The sequence below is a fragment of the Argopecten irradians genome, chromosome 1, assembly GCF_041381155.1.
Source record: "Argopecten irradians isolate NY chromosome 1, Ai_NY, whole genome shotgun sequence".
In the NCBI taxonomy this organism is placed as follows: Eukaryota; Metazoa; Mollusca; class Bivalvia; order Pectinida; family Pectinidae; genus Argopecten; species Argopecten irradians.
The window spans coordinates 29,303,434-29,325,403 of NC_091134.1; the positions used below are offsets into that span (position 1 = coordinate 29,303,434).

General features: G+C 36.9%; 2 protein-coding genes across 13 annotated transcripts in view; one reads left to right on the forward strand and one right to left on the reverse strand.

Moving 5' to 3' along the window:
• Window positions 1-1,044: 1,044 nt before the first annotated feature.
• Window positions 1,045-17,910, reverse strand: LOC138323345 (small ribosomal subunit protein mS35-like). Its single transcript, XM_069267911.1, has 9 exons — window positions 17,740-17,910; window positions 13,048-13,139; window positions 9,313-9,432; window positions 6,191-6,311; window positions 5,491-5,630; window positions 5,066-5,175; window positions 3,636-3,705; window positions 2,416-2,535; window positions 1,045-1,292 (listed from the first exon to the last, which is right to left on the reverse strand). Exons 1-9 carry the CDS (start codon window positions 17,888-17,890, stop codon window positions 1,128-1,130), a joined length of 1,089 nt encoding a protein of 362 aa, XP_069124012.1. The 5' UTR covers window positions 17,891-17,910; the 3' UTR covers window positions 1,045-1,127.
• Window positions 17,911-17,926: 16 nt separating this feature from the next.
• LOC138323296 (protein phosphatase 1 regulatory subunit 12A-like) overlaps window positions 17,927-21,970 on the forward strand; it is a 51,213-nt gene continuing 47,169 nt past the window's right edge. For all 12 annotated transcript variants that reach the window (XM_069267797.1, XM_069267852.1, XM_069267870.1 and 9 more), the window contains exon 1: window positions 17,927-18,208. In XM_069267797.1, the coding sequence (XP_069123898.1) occupies window positions 17,963-18,208 (246 nt within the window). In that variant the 5' untranslated portion in view covers window positions 17,927-17,962. The remainder of the gene's footprint in view (window positions 18,209-21,970) is intronic.

The window sequence follows — 21,970 nt, forward strand, 5'->3', positions numbered from 1 at the left end:
TATAAACTCTTAGTTTGAACTTACTAGAATCAGGTGGACCAGTATGGAAACCAGTTAGCCTAATATTTCAAAATACTTGTTGAAAACATGTATATACAGCATGCAATGAAGATGTAGATCGATAAGGCATAACTAAGGCATACCGTTCTTCAGTGAATAAATTATCTAGCACTAATTATAATAAGTCCTAAGTTGGTGTAAATTTCCTCCTTTATACTTTGGTACTCATTATACTCATTGGATATTTAACATGTCAGTGGAATGGATTAATATATGCATTAATATATTTCTAATACAATGTATATGGTATATCGAATTATAAAACTTGTTTAACAAATTTATAATATTCCATATTACAATTATGATTGGTAATCTGTTTATATATGCATATATGCGTTGATCATTGCATTTAGGTTTGTGGGGGGGGGGGATTACAAATAAGAATGGCTGAAATGAGTTTTACGATGTATTTTTATGATTTTAAAGCGTTCTTAACATGGTAATTTTTCCAAAAAATATCACTGAAAACGGATTAATTCATATTGCAGATTGAAAGTTACCTACATTCAGAAATTAAACTTATATATGTCGTCATATCTTTATGCAAAACATGTACTGTATTTTTGCCAACACGGTCTGGTTTCTGGTGATTTCCCTACTACACTGCGATTAAATTGTAGAGCAATTTTGATAATTTTGTAAGAAAACAGAGTTTTAAGAGACAGTCAATTTTCGCGGGTTTTAAGGCGTTTCAGAACACTAAGCTTCTTTCTGCTGTTGCCGTTGTTGGTGGCATGGTTTCTAAGATCTGAAGGATCTTGTGTATATTAGGATATAATTCCTTGTAGGTCACCTACTGTCTTGTTCCTGTAGGGTTTTCGGCTTTAAAAAATAAATTTTCTGACACAAGCTCGAACCAATTTATAGAGAGTATATTCTGATTTTGAAAAAAAGATTAAGAATTGATTGATGTGCACGCAGTTGCTTTTTTGCGTCAATGGTAGCTACACCACTGAGGACATATAAATGTAACAAAACACAACAAAATACTGCAGATTTTAATTCATCAAATAATATATTCGTTACCAATATCCTCTCATATACACCACACATTATCAGTCCATACATCACGACACCTTAAGTTCCAGCATCTTCAGTACCGACTGTTTTAAGTTTTCTAGATTTTCTACACTTTCTTCATTATTATAAATGTTTGAAACTGCTTTAGAATAGTGTTTCACTTCCTCTTTTTCCAGAATTCCTTCTTCCTCTATATTATGGTATGTTGAATTCTGAAGAAAAAAATAAGACATACATTACTTCTCTGCCTAACATGTTACTTCTCTGCCTAACATGTTACTTCTCTGCCTAACATGTTACTTCTCTGCCTAACATGTTACTTCTCTGCCTAACAATCATATCTGATCTTGTCTTTCTTTGACATACCTGCTAACATTTTAGTTCAGCACAGGCTGTACTATGTATACACAAAGCATGCATATGTTTTAATTCAACTTTCCTAAAAGAATGAAGCTATTACAGGGCAAACAAAGATATTTCTAAAACATATATATAATTTTTACATTAGCTTTCCAAACATAATGACCATAAATCAGTGTTTGTAGTTTGACCAAAATGGAATAAAACATAGGTAGAATACCATATCGCCGGTTATTCCTAAAGGGTCAACATTTTTGCAATTTCATCTAAAAATGAAAAAATCCAATTGTAGCGGATTGCGATATGGCTTTAAGGGTATGTGATTCAACCATTTCATGATAATTCCCGTATCAAATTATCATGATCATAGCAATGTTCCCCGAAATCGCAAAAATGTCATCCCTGTGAAAATAACCAGCTACACGTATACAGAATTAAAATCTGTCATATGTTCATAAGGGTGCAGCCCTAAGGAACGAATGCGAAGCACTTTTAAGGTAACAAAAACATGAAAATATAAGAAACATGAGGCCCTGTCTGACTACCTTGGCAACAGCATATTTGTATGGGAAATTAATTAGATACGGTATAATGGTAGCCATCTTCAATTAGGGTTTAACAAGGGATGTAACAATAATTTGTCAAGATCATATCAGAATCATTTCAGCTAGTTTTAGGAAAATCGTTCAAAAGTAAAAAATTTGATTTCAAGATGACGGCTGTGGCGGCCATCTTGGATTTTGGACCAACTCGGTTATTTCAGGCAAATAAAATTTCTTTCTTCTGAAATGGGGGTTTGGGCCAAGGATGGAGTGTGAATATATGAATAAAATATAAACAGAAAATTTTGCTCCGTTATTTCAATAAATTGCACTTTTTACCATTGCATTATTAATGGTAACTTACTGAAACATCTGGCTGTGCCCTTTAAGGCCTTGCCTTCAGTCATATTACTAAGTTGACTTAAAGAATTACCTCGTTTCCCTCAGCTATAGACATCAGAGTGATAACCGTTCTCTCTTTAGCCTTGGATTTATCCCAGTTGTAGCTGATGTAGTCGTCTGCCTCTAAATCATCTTCCCATGGCATCTTGTTCTAAACACAAAAGAAACTGATTACATTTGTATGTGCCACCAGCTAAACAAGCAACAATATGCCTTTATAAACAAGACACCCACATAAAGGTAATCTGACAACCTTGGCAACAGTTCAATAGGAAAAGAATTTAATGTTTTTATGAATGAAGAAGTCATTTGATCCTCTTTGACTCTAGTGATCTTATATGATGGACAAGTTTGTTCATTTGAATACACTTTGAATCCCTTCATCCCAGCATGCTACAGGCCAAATATCAGTACCCCGAGTTTTTTAGTTATTGAAATCATGTCCTTTGAATGGAAAAGGAGAAGGTACGTTAAGACTCGAATATGGCCTCAAAATTAATTCTCCAGTAAAGAACAACATGTTTTGTCATATAAATGTTGAATACATTTGCTAACACATTACATCCCGAAAATATCCCGCATGTGCCAATTATGTTCACTATGACGTCATCAACATGCAGTTTCCCGCCATTTTTCACAAAAATCCTTGAAAAATCATACTTTTTGAGTGGTTTTCTCTACAAATGAATGTGGCCGCCTTCGTGGAGCAGAAAGAGATTTTTACACGTTGTGTATCGTGTATTTACGCATATCCATGCAAAATATAAAGTTACTCCAAGGTGGCGGCCAAATCCATTTCAAGCCTTTTCTAACCTAAAAATGATGAATTTCTAGCAAAATTTGGCGAGAAGAGGAAAATCATCAATTTGATGACGTCATAGGGGGAGCACATCGTGTACATGGTTATAAAAAGTTATGTTTTGATGAATGGCAAGTATGAGAACATTTATTGATGTGCATTTGATGTGGATCAGAGTTAATATTTTTCGGCATGAAAAATTAAGGCCAAATACTGGTCCTATCATATCTACTCCTTTACGCATGACACACGACAACAGACGAAGCATGATCGATGACTATAATTCATCTTGCTCCTTCAAAAATTAGGAGTTTAGTGTATCCAAGAAGAGTTTAAGTGTCCAAGAGTTAGTTGCTTGTTAATTATGATAATTTCTTTTCATTTATAAAGTGGTAAACTCTCAGAACACTGAACAACTCAGTCACAACAACAATACAGAGGTGTGAACTTACCCAGGATTCCAAGTAGACTGCTGTCAACAAGTACAAAGCATACTCTTTATTTTGTTGTTTTGTTGGACATCTGAAAGCAAATAATGATGATATATACTAAAGAATACATCACTTCAAATCATCTATTTAAATTATTGTCCCTGTCTATCCAAAAGCTTATGGCATACTAGTCAGACATTCAACCAATCAAACTAAAGGATATATATATCCCTAGTCAAGCAGTATAGAACCTGAACGGTTAAAGGTTTCAATATTTCCATTTCGTTTTTGTTAATCCCACTTGCAATCGTTTATGGTTAATCTTTATTGTTTGTATTAGGAATCAGCCTATTCCAAAATGGATATGCAGAACTGTAACAACTCAGCACAACCTAAAAGTTTAATTTGAAGAAGACCTCCTCAAGTCATGTGCAAAAGTCTCAAAATCCAAGATGACACATCACTCTTTAAATACAATTGGCAGATGTATAGAGACCAAAGGGTGCCTACATATGAAATTTCAGAGAGATCGCCAATGCAATTTCAAAAATATAACAAACTTCATTTGTCAAAATCAAAGATGGATGGCTGTCGGTCATCTTGCAATTGACATTCAATCTGTCCCAAACTGCAATTCGCATAACTAGGGCCTAAAGGAATTATACATATGGAATATGAAACAGATCTTTTCTGCATTACTTAAGAATAAGCGCTAACAAACTTCAGCTATCAAAATCCAAGATGGTAGCCTGTCAGCCAACTTGATATCAAAATCAAAATGCAATATGCATATATTATAACTACAGTCCAAAGGAAGCTATGTATGAAATTTAAGATAGATCCATTTGGTACATACTGAGTGAACTAGCACGACAAGGGTCTTATAATTAGGGGAGGCTATGTATGAAATTTGAGACAGATCCTCAAGCACTGCTTTTAAAAGTGGAATCTGGTCAATCCAGCTCTCGTTGTACATGCTTTAGACACTACTAAACATAGTGGCATCACTATTTGGTGACAGAAATATGTAACGGACCCAGTGGAACTGTACAATTTTTTTCCGTTAGGGCCAAATTGTCAGAAGTGGGGAATAAATGTTTGGGGCAAAACCAACTCTGTGACGAACAATCTTGGCAAAATGTGTGGATACATTGTAAACAATTCATGCTAAACTTTCAAACAGAAGATCATTAAACAATTCATGCTAAACTTTCAAACAGAAGATCATTTAGATAGTGCATATAGTAAGGATATGAAAGCAGTAATGCATTATCCCCATAAAAGGTTACAGATATGCATTTTTCACTTATTTTCATATTCAAAATTTTGGGTAAAATCTTAGTTGTTTAATACACTACCGATAGGAGAACTAGTATCACAGTGCATATCTAAGTATTTATAGTAAGAGGATTTAATAGGACGATAACATAGGCTAGACAGTTAGGACTTACTTGTCTGTTTTGAAAGTGATCATATCGGTGTCTTTATCATATCGGTTCCCTACTAGCTTGAGCAGTTTTTGATGAGCATGCTCGTCCAGATCTAAATCAGATAACTTAACCTGAAATTAAATATGTCATCACTTCAGAAAAATATATTCAATGGATTTGCTTGAGATTGGGTAGATTTGAAGCTATGGGTCCCAGTCATAGTAGGAGTGGAAGACTTCAAATTAAAACATTATATGTGTCATTGCATAATTCTGAAAAGGCTTTAGCCATAAATTATATTTATCAGACACATCTAGAGTAAGTTGAACATAAAGGGTGTAGGCAACAAAGTTCATGAAATTGGAACCAAGTCTTAAAATGTCAGCAATCAATGCAATAAAATTATGTGAATATTTGTGTCTAATTAGATTGAAATAAAAGCTGACCTTAACTGTGACAACACGTGACCTAGGATCTCGAATTGATGGTCCTGCAAAGCAGTAGTCACTTGTCACTACCTCAACAGGGAAATGAAGGCGGCAGTCCTCTTTACTGTCTAAACCTTCTGGCCATGGAGTACAGAATTCTGCAAGCAATTTTTAACAATTTTGTATATTCTGAAGTTGTAATCCACTTAAGGGTTATGTAGGAGATAGATTTTAACAAGAGATCCCACTTTAATTATCAAAATCCAATGATCTGCAATTGGGATTAAGAAGAAGTCTTTTGAACAAATTAGTATTATACACAACAATGTACGAAAAAAGATGGCAATAGGTCATCCTGACATTTGGTCTGATGACCTAAAATTAGCCATCCAAATTTACGACATTTGACCAAGTTAAACAAAATCAATCCAAAGGCTAATGAGTTAACAACAATTTTACAATACCTATGTTTATTGATCTGGTTACTATGGCAACCTCAATATTTCAGAAAATAAAGTCTTACTACACATCAATCTACATATATTCCCCAAAATTACTGTGAAGTTTTGTTTAAGTTAGTCCAGTAGTTAAGTAGGAGTTGTCCAGATAAGATTGACGGATAGATGGACAAACAGACAGTAATCTCCACCCCCCCCCCCCCCTTTTATGAACTTTGTTGTAGGATATAATTACAACATTTGAACAAAGGGTGACATACTTTTCAAGGCCTGACAGTGCTTCAGCACATGAGATGGTGTGAGATGAAGAAAGTTAGGCACCTTCATCAATTCTGTGTTTCCCTCCTTTCCTGGTTTTATTCCTTTATTTTCTGACTCATTCTGAAAGAAAGAAATTCAGGACAATTTCACTTTAGTTTTTTTTTTTTTTTTTTTTTTTAAATAAGTGAATCACTCATGTTACCTAACATATAGACAGAGGTACTCTATACTCACCCTAACATAGAGACAGAGGTACTGTATACTCACCCTGACATAGAGACAGAGGTACTGTATACTCACCCTAAAATAGAGACAGAGTTACTGTATACTCACCCTGACATAGAGACAGAGGTATTGTATACTCACCCTGACATAGAGACAGAGGTACTGTATACTCACCCTGACATAGAGACAGAGGTACTGTATACTCACCCTGACATAGAGACAGAGGTACTGTATACTCACCCTGACATAGAGACAGAGGTACTGTATACTCACACTGTCATAGAGACAGAGGTACTGTATACTCACCCTGACATAGAGACAGAGGTACTATATACTCACACTGACATAGAGACAGAGGTACTGTATACTCACCCTGACATAGAGACAGAGGTACTGTATACTCACCCTGACATAGAGACAGAGGTACTGTATACTCACCCTGACATAGAGACAGAGGTACTGTATACTCACCCTGACATAGAGACAGAGGTACTGTACACTTACCCAACATAGAGACAGAGGTTCTGTCTACTCACCCTGACATAGAGACAGAGGTACTGTATACTCACCCTGACATAGAGACAGAGGTACTGTATACTCACCCTGACATAGAGACAGAGGTACTGTATACTCACCCTGACATAGAGACAGAGGTACTGTATACTCACCCTGACATAGAGACAGAGGTACTGTATACTCACCCTGACATAGAGACAGAGGTACTGTACACTCACCCTGACATAGACACAGAGGTACTGTATACTCACCCTGACATAGAGACAGAGGTACTGTATACTCACCCTGACATAGAGACAGAGGTACTGTATACTCACCCTGACATAGAGACAGAGGTACTGTATACTCACCCTGACATAGAGACAGAGGTACTGTATACTCACCCTGACATAGAGACAGAGGTACTGTATACTCACCCTGACATAGAGACAGAGGTACTGTACACTCATCCTGACATAGAGACAGAGGTACTGTACACTCACCCTGACATAGAGACAGAGGTACTGTATACTCACCCTGACATAGAGACAGAGGTACTGTATACTCACCCTGACATAGAGACAGAGGTACTGTATACTCACCCTGACATAGAGACAGAGGTACTGTATACTCACCCTGACATAGAGACAGAGGTACTGTATACTCACCCTGACATAGAGACAGAGGTACTATATACTCACCCTGACATAGAGACAGAGGTACTGTATACTCACCCTGACATAGAGACAGAGGTACTGTATACTCACCCTGACATAGAGACAGAGGTTCTGTATACTCACCCTGACATAGAGACAGAGCTAGGTACTGTACACTCACCCTGACATAGAGACAGAGGTACTGTATACTCACCCTGACATAGAGACAGAGGTACTGTATACTCACCCTGACATAGAGACAGAGGTACTGTATACTCACCCTGACATAGAGACAGAGGTACTGTATACTCACCCTGACATAGAGACAGAGGTACTGTATACTCACCCTGACATAGAGACAGAGGTACTGTATACTCACCCTGAACATAGAGACAGAGGTACTGTATACTCACCCTGACATAGAGACAGAGGTACTGTATACTCACCCTGACATAGAGACAGAGGTACTGTATACTCACCCTGACATAGAGACAGAGGTACTGTATACTCACCCTGACATAGAGACAGAGGTACTGTATACTACTCACCCTGACATAGAGACAGAGGTACTGTATACTCACCCTGACATAGAGACAGAGGTACTGTATACTCACCCTGACATAGAGACAGAGGTACTGTATACTCACCCTGACATAGAGACAGAGGTACTGTACACTTACCCTGACATAGAGACAGATGTACTGTATACTCACCCTGACATAGAGACAGAGGTACTGTACACTCACCCTGACATAGAGACAGATGTACTGTACACTTACCCTGACATAGAGACAGAGGTACTGTACACTCACCCTGACATAGAGACAGAGGTACTGTATACTCACCCTGACATAGAGACAGAGGTACTGTATACTCACCCTGACATAGAGACAGGGGTACTGTATACTCACCCTGACATAGAGACAGAGGTACTGTATACTCACCCTGACATAGAGACAGAGGTACTGTATACTCACCCTGACATAGAGACAGAGGTACTGTATACTCACCCTGACATAGAGACAGAGGTACTGTATACTCACCCTGACATAGAGACAGAGGTACTGTATACTCACCCTGACATAGAGACAGAGGTACTGTACACTCACCCTGACATAGAGACAGAGGTACTGTATACTCACCCTGACATAGAGACAGAGGTACTGTATACTCACCCTGACATAGAGACAGAGGTACTGTATACTCACCCTGACATAGAGACAGAGGTACTGTATACTCACCCTGACATAGAGACAGAGGTACTATATACTCACCCTGACATAGAGACAGAGGTACTGTATACTCACCCTGACATAGAGACAGAGGTACTGTATACTCACCCTGACATAGAGACAGAGGTACTGTATACTCACCCTGACATAGAGACAGAGGTACTGTATACTACCCTGACATAGAGACAGAGGTACTGTTACTCACCCTGACATAGAGACAGAGGTACTGTATACTCACCCTGACATAGAGACAGAGGTACTGTATACTCACCCTGACATAGAGACAGAGGGTACTGTATACTCACCCTGACATAGAGACAGAGGTACTGTATACTCACCCTGACCCTGACATAGAGACAGAGGCTAGTACTGTACACTCACCCTGACATAGAGACAGAGGTACTGTATACTCACCCTGACATAGAGACAGAGGTACTGTATACTCACCCTGACATAGAGACAGAGGTACTCTGTACTCACCCTGACATAGAGACAGAGGTACTATATACTCACCCTGACAAGACCCTGGCGTAGCGATACCGGTACTGAAGTCCATTTGAATATTCCAGCTGTAGGCCAGGTTTTTGTCCAGTCCTGCTCTGTTAACATAGACTTATGTCTGTCCTCATGTTTCTGAAATATACACATCATTGAAATTACAGTTCGTTAATTATCTAATTATGTACTTTATTAGTCATATCTAATGGTTAACATCAAAATGACATTTCACATCAGTATTATTTAAGAGATCCAAAAGGGATCTTGAAGCCTAACATATACATCAAATGTATTTGCCATTTGTTTTTTTAGATTTACCTATTAATGACATTTGAGAAATGATAAAATTGGTTAGCATCAAAATTTCCAGACCTGCAAATCAAACAAGAGGCCCAAAATAACAAAGTCACAGTATAAAGTAATGGTTAACGATTAATATAAACAATACAAGGAACTCCTTAGTTGAATATGTAAGTTTCTGAAATAGGTAAATGTTGAACAAACTTGGCAGCCCTTCATCCATATATGGTTGTAACCCATTCAAGGATCAATATAAGGAGGAGTCAGATTTTAAAGCCAAATTTCAGCAAAGCTCCCATTTTGGACCTCCACCGTACTATCCCCATGGATCTTAGCTCGGTCCTTTATTAAATATGATTGTCATCATCTAAAGTTCCCCATTCTGAATCAATTAAAACCCCTTATAGACCAATTTCCAATTGAGATCGGAGACTGAACCCAAAAACAGGAAATGGGCCAGTGGCCATCTTGGAATACCAAAATCTTTACGAAAATGTTTGCACGTTGTTCAGCATCAATTAAAACCCCTATAGACCAATTTTCATTGAGATCGGAGACTGAAACCTGAAAACAGGATGTGGGCCAGCTAAAATTAAGAAAATTAGCCCTTTTGGGGCCCCACCCTTCAGTCCCTAGGGGTCAGACCAGACTCATTTACATAAAATATGACTGACCTTCCCCAATGATGTTTCACACCAAATATAGATGAAATCCATCCAAGGATGAAGGAGGAGTAGGATTTTAAAGCTAAAATTAAGAAAATTTGCCCTTTTGAGGCCCCACCCCTCAGCCCCTAGGGGTTGGAATTGACTCATTTAGATACAAAATGATTGCCTTTCCCAAATGATGTTTCACACCAAATATGGATGAAATCCATCCAGGGATGAAGGAGGAGTAGGATTTTAAATCTAAAATAAGAAAATTTGCCCTATTGGGGCCCCACCCCTCAGCCCCTAGGGGTCGGACCAGGCTCATTCATATAAAATATGATTGCCCTTCCCCAATAATGTTTCACACCAAATATGGATGAAATCCATCCACAGATGAAGGAGGAGTAGGATTTTAAAGCTAAAATTAAGAAAATTTGCCCTTTTGGGGCCACGCCCCTCAGACCCTAGGGGTCGGACCAGGCTCATTTATATACAAGAGATCCCAGAGGGATCTTGGCGCCCACCAAAGAATGATCTATATCTGACAAAGGAAAGATGGATCTTTTCTTACTTTTTAAACTTTTTCAAACATACTACATAACATTTGAGACAGATCGCTTCAGTACCTTCTGAGAAATAGCGTAACAAACTTCAACTATCAAAATCCAAGATGACTCCTTGGCGGCCATCTTGTTGATCAATCCGTCCAAAATCACAATATGCACAACTAGAGCCCTAGGGGAACCTACATGTGAAATTTGAGAAAGATCCATTCAATACTTTCTGAGAAATAGCGATAACAAACTTTGAATATCAAAATCCAAGATGGCTGGCCTAGGATTTTTAAAGCTAAAATTTAGAAAATTTGACCTTATGGGGCTCCACCTATCAGCCCCTAGGGGTCCGACATAGGCTCATTTATATGGAAAATCCTTGCATTCTTTAGATAAATGGTTCAACACCAAATATGGATGAAATCCATCCAGGATGAACGATGGCTAAGTAGGATTTCTTGTTGACCAATCGGTCCCAACAATGCAAAATATGCACAACAAGGTCCCTAGGGAAACTACATTTGAAAAATTGAGATTGATCCCTTCAGTTACTATAATGAGAAACCCGATAACAAACTTTAACTATCAAAATCAAGGATGGGCGGCCTGGCGGCCATCTTGTTCACCGATTGGTTCCAAAATTATGCAATATTGCACAACTTTTTGGGACCCTAGGGGGGGAACCTCATTTATTAAAATATGATGTGTCCTTCCCAATGTTGAGAATTATCCAAACCTTAAATCAATATCCAAATATGGCCGCCTGGTGGCCATCTTGTTTTTCCGATCAGCCTCAAAATCTGTATGGCACAACTAGGGACCAAGGGTAACCTCCATGTGAAGTTTGAACAAAATTCCTTCAGTAGTTCTCAAGATATATCGATAACAAACTTCAACTGCCAAAATCAAAGATGGCTGCCTGGCAGCCATCTTGTTTTTCCGATCAGCCTCAAAATCTGTATGGCACAACTAGGGACCAAGGGTAACCTCCATGTGAAGTTTGAACAAAATCCCTTCAGTATTTCTCAAGAAATATCGATAACAAACTTCAACTGCCAAAATCAAAGATGGCTGCCTGGCGGCTATCTTGTTTTTCCGAGAAAAAGAATATAAAGCAGGGGTTTCATTATCTTTTAGGGGAGGCAGTACAATTGTTATTATAGGGGTTACTTTTCTATACTATCTGTATGCTATCTAACGTAATTTAGCTCAAATCAGACGGTACCACAACCATGATTAACCGGCAAAAAGTACCTGGTACCGCCTGATATTGAAACCCCTGATATAACATACATTTGTATACAGTTCTGGATCAGATGTCTTCCAGCACTACTATATTGCCTATATTAAATCTGTGGATTTTTTTTTTTTACTTCTTCTTTTTTTATGAAAATTCAAGATGGCTCCCTCAGGGATTTCCCGGACGCAGATTTTCTGCATCTCTGACGCACAAAAATGCCTAGGGCCTCCTAAAATAAAATGATGGGAGTCCTTGGGACTCAATATGGAAGGAATTTTAAATGTAAATTACAGGTCAATTAGATGGAGTAGAAGAAATAATTGTTTATTTTTTTTAAAGCATATACAATTATTACAGTACAAGATATATTTTCTGATACAGCATAGAAAGTTTTATAACATCAACAATAAATTTTAGCAAAAAGACTGCTGTATTTTTATAAAGGAATCACAAACTTTAAACCTAGGAGTCCCTGAGACCCCCAAAGTTAAAACGGGAGGGAACTCCCTGCTCCCTATATACATGCATAACAAGGGCCCAAGGAATGTCTAAATATGCAATTTGAGACAGATCCCATTACAACCTTCAACAACTTTCAGAGAAATAGCACTAACAAGAATAGTTTATGAGTGGATGACAAACCATGGAAAAAAGGTGATCTAAAAAGCCCATCATCTGATAATGGTTTGTTAAATTTTTTTCTTTTCTAACAGATTGATATATTCAACAATAAATAATTATGAAGGGTCATGCAGTATATTTTCAATATATTTTGGGACTCATTGACTTTGTATGGGACTTACCATGTTCAAGCCGTACGTGAGCCCAAGACTGATGAGAAAAAATCCTACATAAAGATTGCTGTATCTTGAATATTAATTATACTAGATAGTTTGTCTTTAGGTAGTATTTAGGAATGAATATGTAATATTTAAATATTGCTCCTTATTCACTTAAGAAAAAAAAAATTATTGATATTTATATCTATGTATAAATGAACACTTACCAACTGAACATAAAACTTCCTGGTAGTGCGAGGTTTTACAAGTGTCCTCAGTTCTTTTCCTTTAATCTCAAATGGTGTAAATTCTGGAACACCTGGTAGAAACAGAGGATGTAAATATCAAACAAAAACTAGATATCTCACTTTAACAGAAATACTTTCTGAACAAGATATCCTAGAGGGATCTTTGCACCCACCAACAAGAAATCCCAGAGGGATCTTGGCGCCCACCAAAGAATGATCAATGTCTGACAATGGAAAGAGGGATCTTTTCCCTGCTTTTCAAACTTTTTCAAACACACTACATATAAAATTTGAGACAGATCGCTATAGTACTTTCTAAGAAATAGTGGTAACAAACTTCAACAATGAAATCCAAGATGGCGGCCGTGCAGCTATCTTGTTGACCTATCAGTTACAAAATGCAATATGCACAACTAGGGCCCTAGGGGGACTTAAATATAAAATTTGAGTGAGATCCCTTCTGTACTTTTTTTAGAAATAGCAATAACAAACTTTTACTATCAAAATCCAAGATGGCTGCCAGGCGGCCATCTTGTTGACCGATTGGTCCCAAAACACAATAAGCACAACTAGGGACCTAGAGGGACCTACATATGAAATTTGAGACAGATCCCTTCAATACTATCTGAGAAATAGCAATAACAAACTTTAACTATCAAAATCCATGATAGCTGCCTGGCAGCCATCTTGTTGACCGATTGGTCCCAAAACGCAATATGCACAACTAAGGCCCTAAGGGAACCTATGTATGGAATTTGCATGAGATCCCTTCAATACTTTCTGACAAACTTCCACTACCAAAATCCAAGATGGCCGCCTGTTTGTTGACAGATCGGTATCAAAACACAATATGCACAACTAGGTCCCTAGGGGAACCTACATATGAAATTTGAGAAAGATCCCTTCTGTACTTTCTCAGAAATGGCGGTAACAAACTTTAACTATCAAAATCCAAGATGGCCGCCTGGCAGCCATCTTGTTGACCTATCAGTCCCAAAATACAACATGCACAACAAGGTCCCTAGGGGAACCTACAGATAAAATTTGAGAAAGATCCCTTTGGTATTTTCCAGTGAATAGTGGTTACAATCTTTAACTATCAAAATCCAAGATGGTCGTCTGGTAGCCATCTTGTTGACCGATCGGTCCCAAAACACAATATGCACAACTAGGGACCTAGAGGGAACCTACCTATGAAATTTGAGAAAGATCCCTTCGTACTTTCTGAGAAATAGCGGTAACAAACTTTAACTATCAAAATCCAAGATGGCCACCTGTCGGCCATCTTGTTGACCGATCGGTCCCAAAATGCAATATGCACAACTAGGGCCATAGGGGAACCTACATATGAAATTTGAAAAAGATCCCTTAAGCACTTTCTGAGAAATAGCGGTAACAAGAATTGTTAACGGACTGACGGACGGACCACGGACAAAAGGCGATTTGAATAGCCTACCATCTGGGCTAAAAAATGTCTGACAATAGAAAGAGGTATCTTTTTTCTGCTTTTCAAACTTCAAATATAAAAAGAAGGCTACCTGTCAGCCCCAAAATGCCACATGCACAACTATGTTGAGCCTGTTGGTGGAGGAAATCCGGAGTACCCGGAAAAAACCACTAAGAACTTAAGAATTTAAACTTTTTACACACCATATCTCTAAATCATGTAAATTTTAAGAACACAATGGTATTGTTAAAAATGAATATATACTCTAATTGAATTTTAAACTTATCAAAATCAAATTCCAGAATGTAGGAAATTCTACAGGGCTTTTTTTCAACATGATTTGGGGCCAAAAATATCCAAAATTATTGCATGAACTTAATTGGTTAGACCTTAAATATCTATGAATTGGCTTCAGAAAAGTACATAAGCTACATTGGAAATAAATCAAAGTGCCAAGGCCACTCATAGATGCTGTGAATGAAGGACTCAAACAAAGGAATTAATAAAGAAATTGGTTATTCATTTAAATATAGAATTTAGTAAACTATACATAAGTGTGCAGTGTTGAATTTCGGAATTTAACAAAAAATATTTACGATATACCCTATTTATTTTATGATATATGAAGTTTTTCAAGAACAATAAGTCGAATAACTTATTATCCTGAAAAAACTGTAATATTTTATTTTTAAATTATTTTTGAAATAACGATTTCAACACCAATGAAACCAGAAACACAAATACATATATGTATATATGTTTCTAATAAAACCGTTCAGAATCTGAGTATCATTTTTTATAATTCTTTATTAATTACTAAATTATCAATTTCATCAATGTTTCTTCAAAGACAAAAAAAATAATAAGTGAACATTTTCGTATCTTGATATCCACTTAACATTGAAGAATATTTTCGGAAATATATAACATTAGAAATATCACCATTTCCGGATATGTTTTGGTTTCCTTTTTAGAAAACTAACATGGGTTGCTTTGACGACTTTTGACTAATAAATCATAGCCAGATACTTTTGCCAAATAAAAGGTACACTATTTCATTACGTATATCACTCAGATTTCTTTTTAAATTCACAAGAACGCTAGCCGTTAACATCAAGAAAACTTCATGTAATGTATCGGACTTTAGCAAGTCTTCGTAAGCCTAACAGTAACTGGTTGGCGAGATATTATCGTGCAGAACATTTATCGTGTGTCAAGTAAAGGGTACATTATTTGGTTACTTATAACAGTCAAATTTCTTTTGAATCCATAAGAACGCTAACATCATGAAAACTCCCTGCAATACATCGGACTTTAGCAAGTCTTCATAAGGCTACCGTACATTACACGGCAATATAAGTTTATTTGTCACTTTAAGTTGCCCGTACATAAATAGATCTATATTATCATTATATTTTGTAATTTTATGTTGATAGATTTGGTACTTTTCCCCTTTCAATATACCGCAATTGTCGATAAACAAAAGACAGAACTCCCAGTGACAGATCAAGGGAGGAAAACGTACGTACTAAAAACTAATTAACTTTTACTGCGCAATAATATCTCAGATATAGTTCGTCAATACAACCAACACAAAAAACTTTATAAGCGTTATAAGAACTTTCTTTTGCAGTTACCTTCCTTACATTTGATTACAATAATCGATCATTAGCATGAATTACGTAAAATTTAAATAAACATACACAATCCAAAATCCATCGAAAGTCTGTCGCGGAGGAAGACAGCGAAGAAGGCGTTGTTCGTGATTTTCGGGAGACCAGTGTTCTCGGAGTAATACAAATATCATAGAGTCCCAACTGAATACTTAAAACACTCCATTCATGGTGTATACGTATGTACAAATTCTATGTCTGTGGTTTTGAATATTGGGGTTTTATTTTTTCATACTATCAAGTATTACGTGAAATGAACAAAACAACTTTTAAATTTCATCGCGGAGTGGTTTCATTGTTTTTGATGTGCACAGGCTCGCCGAGCGTACCTAAGAATGCTGTTTCACAGCATCAAAAATCTTATCTGTTATGCTTTATTTCATATTTCATAATTTTCCCCAAATCCTGGTTTTGTCGCACATTTTCCCAAATTCAAAGCCACAGGCCCCATTCCCAAAGCAGTGAGGAAAATGTTATGGTCTAAAATGTCAAAAATTATCCTATCATATGTTCAATCATATCTGCATATTTACTTTTAGAGTTTAATGATAACACAATATACTTAAATACAGGAAAGGAACATCGATGATCTAGCGCGGCACATGATCTTGCACACTGGTAATTTCAGCTTATAATCTTAATAAAGTAACAAACTTATTCAGACATAAAAAGTATAGAATGGCTATGTAAATTCTAATACAATCCCAGTTGTTAGTCTAGATGCAGACGTATCATGTTTCAATGGGGCGATAGTGGAAGAATGGTGGAAAGTGTCGTCTGATTTAAGAAAGTCACCAACAAATTTTTTATTTGACATTTTTGAAAATTGCAAAATGATTTATAATTCAATTAATTTGTTTTTCATTGAGATTTGAAGGGTCAGCTAAATAAATTGAATATTATGATATGATTAAAATTGGATTATAGTGTACTGCGCAAGATCATATGCCATGTTTACTTCCAGTTCAAACATGGGGTAAGGTCAATGTTTTTCGTTTATTTTTGGTAAACTGAAGAAAAAAAAACATTTATTTTTGGAAGGTACTGAAAAACAAATGTTTGTTTCTTTCTGTCACCATGATATGAAAATAAATAGATGTGCAAGATCATGTGCCAGCATTGTAAAAGACCTAAACTTGAGCCGAGGATAACATTTGGTACACCCTTGGAAATGTCAACAACGCATCTGTCACATACATCTGTCATTTTGACGATGAGCTTAACATTTTATCAAGGATGTTGGAAAATATGGCGTGTGATTGTTTGCTTATCTGTGCACGAGAATCATATTGTTTGATAAATTATGGTTCACAACCTCCAAAATGGTTCTTATTGTACATATGATATGGTCGCCTTCTAGCTTCGCGCTAGGGGAAATTTCCAATTAGCTCAGTCGGTAGAGCGGCGGACCAGTAAGTCCGGGGTTGTGGGTTCGAGCCCGGTTGGCGGCACACAAGCGTACTCGGTAGCCTACTATTACTGATAAGTAAGTCAGGGAGGAGGGCAAATAGGGGTTATGCTCTGGCAAAAGGACATCTATAGTCCACATACCGGTCTTTCTTAACGATCTCATTTTCTGTAAAACGTCTGATTCTTCTGTAGAACAAAATCTTGATTGTCTCATTATGAGCAATTTTGTTTGTCTTCGGACAACTTTGGAAGTTGCCTGGATGCAGCTCGTGCCTTTACCGATAGTCGCCATGATGGCTAATGCGAGATTTCAGTGATCTATCGCGAGATCTCTTCGAGATTTGCATTTCAGTGTGCAGCTGTCATGGCGGACGAAAAACAACCGAGTGCCTTGCTAAGGAGGCAAGATCAATTGAAACGTTGGAAAGAATCTGACACAAATAAGGCTTCAACTACACTCTCTCCACATAGCAGAAAAGTTAAATTTCAGGATGGATGTGTTTTTCTTGCCGCTTGTTCAAGCGGAGATTGTGATGAAGTTTTGCGAATGATTGAAAAGAATGCAGATATCAACACTGCGAATATTGATGGACTTACTGCTTTACATCAGGTAAATGTTATTGATACTGATGGATTAGTGGATTACATACTGACGCTGTAAAGACTTGTGTTTGCATTGACCTAATCTTACCCGGAGACTCCAGTTAATCACCACTGTTTACTCCTTATTTTATAGACGGAACCGTAACTTTTGCAATGACCCAGATAAGGTTACTGCCGGGAAAAGTGCAGGAGGTTCATTATATCCCATTTTATTTTATCCTAATATATATGAACATTTGAGTTTAATTTTTACCCATAATGTTGTGTTATGGAAATATAGTTTATGTCTTAGACAAAGCAGGTGTACCATGTTATATTAACAACAATACAGTTGTACACATAAAATACACGCATACATTACACATGTGTGACAGTTCAGGGCAAGACAAGTGCTGTGGTGCTCAGAAGATACAACTAGACAAAACGGAAAATATTTCTTACTTAACAGTTCTTTAAAGGTCAATGTGTATATAATGTACTTAATATGCATTATAACAGGTCAAGGAAAAGTACTCATTCCACTATTGTATGTAGTTGTATAATTATAAATATGAATTTAGCTATGAAAGTGGACTACAAGCTATAATACAGTACAGTATTTATATTCCATATAATATTTAAATGTAGTAACAAGAATGCATGAATTCTGCCAAAGAGGACTCAAAAGTATTTATCTCAAGAAGCAAATGTTGGGCGAAATAATATAAATATATATATCCGATAATGCACTTTAAAGTTATATTTCCTGCGAATTTCACTGTAACAATATGTCGCTTAAACATTTGATATTAGAACATGGACATGTAACTTGATGACTTAGCTCCCCAAAAGCATGTCGGCCTATAAGAGAGCCAAAATCTAGGGATTATATATAACTGGTTTTGAATAAAGCGCCTTCAATCACTGCCATGTTCAGTACCTTCATGTTTTGTCGGAATTCTGAATCGTATCACATGACTGACATAGACACGACCTGCACGTGGTGATCGAGCTAGGTAACTAGCGTAAGCGCACATTTGTTTACGTATTCCTTTTGGCTAATATGAGCAAATTATGCTGGTAAATGTCCACAAAGTGAGCATTTGAAACATCTAATTAACACATTGCCATAAAATATTGTGTGTATCAAATATTGTAACGTGCGAGCATCATTTTCTTTGTAGATCCAGTCTGCTGAGGTCGACCACACGTTTTGTTTATGAAAAATTGTTGACATTTTCTCTTAGTTTCACAACTGTCGTGTTCTTTCGAGATTGTCCCGATGATGTTCTGTATGATTTGGCATCTATCGATCCTATTTTTCAGGTGTTAAAAATATTTTTTACTTTTATAATTAAAAATACTTCCAGAGCTGCAACTTCATAAAAAGTGGTAAAATTAGAAAGTTTAAAACTCAGACAGATGGAGAAAAATGTGTATAACACTTAAACAGTTTTCACTAAGACAAAAAGAGCGAAAGTGATAGACCACACAACTTTAAGGCCCAATAAACGTAACTTTTCATTTTATTTTTTTTTGTAATTACAAATGTATAAAAAAAAATCAGGTTGCTATTGGTTTGCTTGGTGAAAAAACTGGTCAAAAGTTTTGGTTAGGCACTCATTGTATAGGGTCAGTCGAGCTATATCAGGCCATGTGAAATACAATTTTTTTTTACAGAACATTCAATCAAGTAATCTGTCAATGATTACAAGACCGTACTCACCTATACAGGACATTTTGGTCCAGTGATTTGTCGACAGTTTACTAGCCGAAAATTGAATTAATATCAGGGAATGTGTATATATCATCAAATGATATGTACATTGCCCCCTCCACAAAGTGTAACAAAGACATAATGATTCAGCTGGAAGTAAAAAAAAATTATTGATTCTTCGTTAATATAGCGTTGCGACTGAAAAAGGCACACCACCACACCGGATTAAAACGTAGCATTGCTTACGATCTCGTTAGTCTCTCGCAAGCAGATTACCTGAATCCATTATGTGTGTCTGGACAAAGGTCTAGATTTTATACGTTATAGAGTGAAATTGTCAGGACTGAGGAGACAATTGATCAACGAGTGTATAGGAAAGCAAATATGGAAATTAAGTTAAACTAAAGTTAACGTTACTTAAAACCATTACTACTGAAAAGTTTGAGCGTCTTATTTTACTTTAAGATAAAAATATTTGAAATAATTGATTGCCTCCCATAAGAAGTCCATGGCACGATGCCCTATATTGAATCTGATCCATCGTTTCGTGTCTCCTCCCAAGACTCGTGCAGAAACGTGATGTAAAAAAATAGTCTAGCTGTTTCGTAGTGGTGTTCTGACGAATTGAAGAGCGTATAATCACTATGTAGTAATGTAAACATTCAGATGAGCATGATTTGTGAAGAAAATGAGCGACATGAAAACATGACAGCACAGTTCTAAAGGCCTCGTGATCGAAAGAATTTTTACTTGTTTATACATCAAAGAAAAAATAATCAATTTTAATCGATCATTGGTTGGTTAAATAAAACTTATGATCGACTATGAAATTTCAACCGATTCCCAACACTACTGTTTCCTTTTCTGTGATGAGGCCTACTGGTAATTTTAGCTCACCTGGTCAGAAGGACCAAGGTGAGCTTATGCGATACGGTAGCGCCCACATCCGTCCGTCCTTCAACGATCGACTTCTCCATAACTGCTGGCCGAAATTCAACAAAATTAGACTGGTAGCATCCTTATGGGTTACTGACTGTAAATTGTACAAATGATGGGACTGACCCCCCAGGGGCCTGAGGGACGGGATCAAAAGGGGTCAATTTGGCTATTTCCATATGAACGACTTCTTTTCTGAAACTAAGCATGGGATAGCACCCATAATGCAATGGTAGCATCCTTATAGGGTGGGGATTCAAATTTGTACAAATGATATGGGGTTGATCCCCCTGGGGCATGAGGGGCAAGCTCAAAAGGGGTCAGTTTGTATATAAACGACTTCTTCTGTGAAACTAAGTATGGGATAGCACTCATAATGCAATGGTAGCATCCTTACTGGGTGGGGATTCAAAATTGTACAAATGATGGGGCTGTCAAAGGGGGTCAATTTGGCTTTTCCATATAAATGACTTCATCTGTGAAACTAAGCATGTGTTAGCACTCATAATGCAATGGTAGCTATATCATCCTTATAGGGTTGGGATTCAAAATTGTAAGAATGATGGGGCTGACCCCCCAGGGGCCTGAGGGACGGGGTCAAATTGGATCACTTTGGCTGTTACCATATAAACGACTTCTTCTCTGCAACTAAGCATGGGATAGCACTCATAATTGCAATGGTAGCATCCCTATAGGGTTGGGATTCAGAATTGTACAAATGATTGGTCTTAGGCGCATGCAGGGCCAAAAGGGTCAATTAGGCTACTATTTTTTATATCAATTACTTCCTCTCTGAAACTATGTGTTGGATAGCATATTCGTATGGTATCTATATATATTGTTGGGATTCAAAATTAAACAAATCGTAGGGTTAATTTTGCTATTTTTTTTTTTAATTGTAAGATTCTTTGTGATAATTACTAAAAAATACAAGTAAGGGATACAGGCCCTCTGGGCCTCCTGTTTATAAACTAATCTTACATAAATTGTTGTGTGAGATTTGCACAGCAGTGACAGGAAAGTGTTTCTGAAAAAGAAACCTTATTATCTAAAAGGTTTGTTTGTCGTTAACAACATGGCGACAATTGCAGTCATTCTACTGTTAGTAAAATACAAAGTTCGAAAAATAAAGATTTG

Bases quoted from the DNA above. Each gene is read 5' to 3' on its own strand.
- LOC138323345 (XM_069267911.1), bottom strand. From the start codon at position 17,890: ATGGCGACTATCGGTAAAGGCACGAGCTGCATCCAGGCAACTTCCAAA. The intron at 13,140-17,739 runs GTATGTGGACTA...TGTTTCTACCAG, and splicing joins GAGATCGTTAAGAAAGACCG to GTGTTCCAGAATTTACACCA. The intron at 2,536-3,635 runs GTAAGTTCACAC...TTTTGTGTTTAG, and splicing joins CAGTCTACTTGGAATCCTGG to AACAAGATGCCATGGGAAGA.